Here is a 6,000-nt window from a genome sequence, read left to right as displayed (position 1 = left end):
TGTCTTGTCTGGTTTGTCACTGCTCCCCCTCTGCCCCCCAGGCTTCTCCCATCTGCACAGGGGGAGGGGAGGGTCTGCAAGAGGGAAGGGGGGGGGCCCCTGCCACGAAGCTGGGTGCAGATTCTGACTCCTCTTCTGCACCCCCGCCCCCCCCCACCTATGCCCTTGAGGTCTTGATATCCTTCTACTTGGTTCCTCAATCGTGGCCTGGGGAAATCAAGATCTTCTGTATGCAAAAACTGGGAGCCACTACCCAGGCTCCCGTGTGACAAAACCAGTCTAGAAGCTGTAGAAAGGGGGGGACACGGGGACCAAACAAAACCCAGCCAAAACCACCTTCTCCACGGTTGGATTTTTACATTTTATTTCTTGGTTCATTTCAATGACCTGTATCATGAGAGTACAAGTGAGAAGGGCAATCTGCTCTTTTACAGATATTCCAGGAACAGCAATTCTGGGGGCAAGCGAGTTCCTCCCCGTTTGGGGGGGGTGGGCGTCCTAAACTCTCCTCGCTTCACCATCCCCCACTAAACCAGGGCCCCCTCTCCCAGGGAGGCCCCAAAGCTGGCGAGGCCTCCAACTAAGAAGTTGGCCTACATTTTTTCTTTGAATGTCCAGGAGCTGCATCAGTACACACCACAGTTCCCACCAGCCAGAGTTCCCATCGTGCCGGACCCATCTCCTGCGGCCACGGGGGTTTGAGTGAAGAGCAGCATCCAGCTCGCTGGCACAGAGCCATCGGGCTCGCCACCACCACCCCCCCGCCAGAGGCTCTGATGGCAGGACACCTGCAGAAGCCCCGGATCCACCACACCCCCCCACACCACTCGTGCCAGTAGCCAAGATGCTTCTATAAATACCAGCTGTGCACAGGCCCCGCCCTGGCTGACGACAGAAGTGCCCCCCTGGGGGAGGAGGTCCCACCCTCAGCTCCCCCTCAAGCACACAGCACAACGGAAGGCTGGGGGGAGGTTCCCAACCCTGGCTTCTCTCACCATGAAGGACCTCGAGTTTGGACTTAGGGCGTGGATCCTAACAGCTGTCAGGCTGGGGGCTTTGCTCGGGTCCCTTACACTTCAATGCCCGTGAGCCCCCCCAGATTGGTGCCCAGAGAGCTAGGGATGAAGCACCCTGGACAATAATTTCAACGCAGACTGTCAGGTAGCTTTGGCCTCCGATTCCCCACAGGCTAGCGGGACAGCACACGTCACTGGGCTGTCAGGCCTCTCGGAACCCTTTCTATTTTGTACGAGAGGACATGAGAGAGCTACTCTGTGGCTGCTGGGTCTCAGCCAACCCTCAGGCCCCGGGTGACCCTCAGCCCAGTTCAGAGGGGTCGTGTTGGGTGGGGGAGGGGCAGCGTGGCAAAACCAGCATCAGCTGCTTCACATGGAAGGCTGCAGGGCTGTGGGGGCAGCCCCTGGCCGCCTGGTGTCCTAGCGATGAGTGGAGCAACCCACGTGCCTCTCCAGGTGCCAGGTCGGGTCGATGGGTGTGGAAACCCCAGAAAGCATCCCAGGTAGGGCTGCTCTGATCCCTGCTTCAGAAAGGGCTTTCCCCATCACGCCCAACCCCCCTTCATCCTCAGGGGACCCTCAGAGCCGCCATCTGCCAACCTGCGGGCAGCGGATGGGGTGCTAAAGGCCTCCCTGAGTGGGTTACAACCAACTTTCAAGGCCACTCATAGGTATCTGGTGACTGTCCCCATTTGCCCGGACGGAGGGGTTTCCCAGGACACAGCTTTTTAGTGCTAAAGCCAGGAACATCCTGGGCAGACCGGGGTGGTTAGTCACCCAACACAGCAGCCAGGAAGACGGGGGGGTCCTGCCACAGAGCTGGGCTTTCTCAGTGCACTCGGCAAGTTATGTCACACCTCAGTCCCAGGGTGGCAGCAGCAACCCCTCTGGGTGCCGGTGTGCCCAACCTTTTGGAATACAGGGCGCAGGGTGACCCGATGTCTACTGCCCACAGAAGCCAGCCCCTCGGGCAGGCTGGCAACTTCCCGAGCACCCCTTCTTCAGGGTTCCCCCATCTCATCTCACTTCTGGGACTTTGTGCTCAGCGAAGATTGGTTCAAGCCTCTCCCCATCTTGCCCCACTCCCCCTAGAACTGGCAGCCTGGAAATCAGTGCCCGGGGTGCCCTCAGATGGGGCCCGGCCCCAGAATCCCGAACTTCCCACAGGCCCACCTGCTCTGGACCTGCCCTGAAGGCTGACAGGGGGAAGGGGAGAAGCAAGCAGAAGGGGGAGCTCTGGGAATATTGCTTGGACCCTGCTCTTTTCGGAGCCGGCACTGTTCCAACTATGGACCCGAAGCCACCTTGGCCGGCTGAACCCACTGAGTGAGCTCTGAGGTAGGGGCAGGGAGTAGCAGGGATCTCCTGGGAGACGAGAGGAGGACAGGTGGGCCTCGGTGCAGCGGTGACAGGCAGGTGGGAGGGCACCGAGGCGTGGGTGCCCGGAAGACACACAAGCTCGGGCAGCCGCTCTCTGGATGGCGAGTCCCTAACGGGAGCTGGCTGTGTGCCAGGCTAAAAGGCTGCAGGCCGGGAGCCGTCCGGACTGGGGAGGGGTGTGGGGCCTCTGGAGGGGCCCCAAAGAACCTCAGAGTAGGCAGGGCCTCTGGAAGAAAGCACCTGTCCTCTGGGAAGGGACAACCTCCCGGTGGCAGCCAGCCTGAATGGGGTAGGGTCCTGGGCGCTGGGCACTGCCCACCCAGGGCTTGGGGTGGGGGATGGGGGTGAGGTTAGGATATACACCGTCGTCTCTTGGGGGTTTGGTGGGGGAAGGGGGCGCTTCCTTGATGGTCTCCAGTCTCAAGGGAGTCAGCCCTGGCCCAGACCTCAGCACGACCCGTGGAGAAGGAAAAAACATACCAAAGAAAAAGCCAGTTACGGATGAGCCCACGCCCTGCCCGCCCCTCCCCACTCCCCTGCCCCGCTGCACTCGGGACTCCGCACACAGCCGGGAGGCGAGAAACCCCTTCCTCTGGGACTGCTCGCGGCCATGACACAGGGCTTGAAGGTCGCGGCTGGTGGCTGTGGAGGTCTCCGCGGCGGTCGGTCCGACCGCCGGTCCGTCCGCGGGCAGATGGGTCCAGGTGCCGGGCCATCAGACCTTGGCCTCCAGCATCTCCAGGAAGAGTTTGTGCATGGGCACCTTGCCCTGCAGTTTCACGCTGTAGAAGTGCTGCACGGCCTTGGCGGCCGTCTGCCGCAGCAGGGGCAGCGTCAGCAGCAGCTTGCCCGTCCTCCGGGGCTCCTCGTGGCGCTGGCTCAGCTCGTAGTCCTGCAGCGCCTCGTGCAGCAGGTCCTGCAGCTTCTGCACCGCCTCCAGATCCTCGATGTACATGGAATCTGTGGGCACAGGGCGAGCGTCAGCGGGCCGCCCCGGGCGGGGGGAGGGGGTCTCTGCGCTGTTGCCCCCCCAGATCCTCACTTTACAGAGAAGGCCATGGAGGCTCACGGAAGTCACGGAGGCTAAGCGGCCAGCCTGAGGTCACAGAGGCCCATCACAGAGCTGAGGCTAGGACCCAGGGCGCGCTCTGCATGTCGGAAGGTCCTCTCTTGAAAAACCACCAAGAGGAGGCAGCGGAGGCCCTGGAGGACTTGACCTGAGCAGACCGGGCACCGCCCTGGAGCTGCCAGGTGGACGCTGGAGCCAGCCCGGTGGACGTGGGAGTCCTGCGTCCCTCATCTGCTAGCTGTGTGACTTTAGGCAAGTTATTTAACTTCTCTGTGCCTTATTTTCCTCATGTGGTAAATGAGATAATAGGCACACCTACCTCAAGAGGTTAATGAGTTACTATAGGTCAAGGGTCAAGAAAACAGTACTTGGCTCAACGCTGAGTGCCCAGCTGGTGGTACCATGACCAGCACCGTCACTGGGACTGTTGCTGCTGCCGCCACCAGGCACCAGCTCGTCTCCGGGGTCATCACTGACCTGACAGAACGCTGGGCACAGATTGCAAACGCGGAGAGGGGCTAAGCTCTGTGCCCAGGTGCCCTGTGGCGGGGGGCCTGGAGGGGGCCTGAGACAGCATGGCTGGATGCATGGGTCACAGTGATGATGGAGGCTGCTGGGAGTCCTCTAAAAAACCAAGGAGGGCTCTGGACTCAGACATGAATTAGGGGTTCAAATGGAAGTTGCCTAAATCCCAGCAGGGCAGGCAGACCCCTGCTGACAGTTGGCCGACAGTGGGGTCTGAGCTAAAGCCGAGGCCATTTCCTGGCACCCAATCCCGGGGCTCAGGGAAAACAGCCTGCCTTCTTCTGCCGCTCCTTAAAGAGCTCGAGCCACCGCCCCGAACTACAGCGCCCAGCGCCTGCCAAAGGCAGGCAGGCCAGGGTGCCATGTGGATCGAGTGAACTGGAAGCTCTGGGTAGGCTGCCAAGGAAGGCGGGGCGAGGCTGCCGGGTTCCTCAAAAGAGTAGGGCAATGCCTTTGCACACTGGGTTAGCTGAGGCACCAAACTGCCAAGGGCCGCTGTTCCAACTGGCTGACCCCAATAACTCCTTCTGACCTTCTGCAGCCACACTCAGCCCATGCCTCTGGGGTCCCACCTCCTCCTCTTGGGAGAAAAACAGAAGGAGGAAGAGAAGACTCTGGAGTCTTAGATGCTGTGTTATTTTGACCAAGTTACTTAGGCTCTCTGAGATTGTTTCCTCATCTGTAAAACGGAGCAAATGCCTCCGTACCTCATAGGGTCGTGATGAGGCTTAAAAAGAAATAGCACATGACCAGGCACCTAGTAAGCACGATAAATGGAATATTATCATGATCTTGAGGACTCAGCCTGGGGCAAGTGCCTTTAAGTGCGCTGCGGCCCCATGCCCAACACGCCGCCACTGCCCTGACCCTTGTTACCAAAGCAGTGGGGACTCTCCTTTGCCACTTGGAGACGGAGCATGGCTCCACTCCTACTCTCTCAGCTGGTTCCTGAATGTGTACCCAAGACGCGCTGGTCCCTGTAAGGCTGGGACATGGCCATCCAGACTGCCTCCCGCCAGCTTCCTCGCCCCATCCCCCCACCCTCCCCAAGGAGGCCAAAATTGGCAGCTGCCTTCGACCAAAAATGAAATAAAATAACATTGCAAGATTAATTTCTTTGCAATCCATCAGCGAGTCTGTATCGATGGCATTGATAAACTGTTAATTACAAAATCAATGGCTATGAATTTTTTCTGCAGTCAGGGAGCCTTGGAGATGGCCGGGACTTTGGGTGAAAGACGGCCAGCAGGCTCCTGACGGGCTGGGCTTTGGGGCCCCAGCCTGTCTCTGATGTGCTTCACGCTTCTGCCTCGTGTCAGCCCCCGGGGCCACAGGAGTGGTCCCGTCCCGGTGCACCCTGGGGGCGGCCGCCGGGACCGCACCAATGATCTCCTGGCGCCTGCCTCTCCTTCCGCTAACTCTGTCTGAGGGGTGACTGTCCTACCCTCCTACCTTGCCTCACCGTCTTTCACGGCCCCCAGACCAACCCGAATACAAGCCGGTCCCTTCACAGCCCTGGAGCCTCTGGTCTGAGCCCAACCTGCCTGTCTGGCCTTACCTGCAACAGGCCTACTCCTCCCCACTCCCCGCCCCAGCCCGATGCTGCCCCTGCAGCCACGCCTGTGCCGCCCGAACTCTGTGACTTTCTCAACTACCTGGACCCGCATAACAGCTGCAGGACGGCCTGGGAGATGCCACCGGGGCGAGAGTGCGGCTCCCCCGCACTTCATCCCGCGCAACGGTGTGTACTCAGGCCACGCGTGATGCCAGCGAGGCTGCTGATGGGCTGGTGTTACTGAACCATGGCCAGTCGTCAGGTGCTGTGTGTGCCTGTGCACACGTATCTGCATGCGTGTATGTGTGCATATGCGTACGTGTGTGCACGTGTGTGCGTGTGCATGTGTGTCTGTATGTGTGCAAGTGTGTCTGTGCTTGTACAAGTGTCTATACTTATGAGCACGCATGTCTGTGTGTGTGTGCACATCTGTGTGTGTGCACGTCTGTGTGTGC

General features: G+C 60.0%; 1 protein-coding gene across 2 annotated transcripts in view; it reads right to left on the bottom strand.

Annotated features, from left to right (window-relative positions):
- Positions 1-2,946: 2,946 nt before the first annotated feature.
- Positions 2,947-6,000, bottom strand: part of ESRRB (estrogen related receptor beta) — a 165,262-nt gene continuing 162,208 nt past the window's right edge. For both annotated transcript variants that reach the window (XM_011219082.3, XM_034643254.1), the window contains exon 7: positions 2,947-3,356. In XM_011219082.3, coding sequence (XP_011217384.3) covers positions 3,112-3,356 — 245 coding nt within the window. In that variant the 3' untranslated portion in view covers positions 2,947-3,111. The remainder of the gene's footprint in view (positions 3,357-6,000) is intronic.

The sequence above is a fragment of the Ailuropoda melanoleuca genome, chromosome 14 (assembly GCF_002007445.2).
Source record: "Ailuropoda melanoleuca isolate Jingjing chromosome 14, ASM200744v2, whole genome shotgun sequence".
NCBI classification, from domain to species: domain Eukaryota; kingdom Metazoa; phylum Chordata; class Mammalia; order Carnivora; family Ursidae; genus Ailuropoda; species Ailuropoda melanoleuca.
This window is presented reverse-complemented; position numbering and strand designations above follow the sequence as displayed.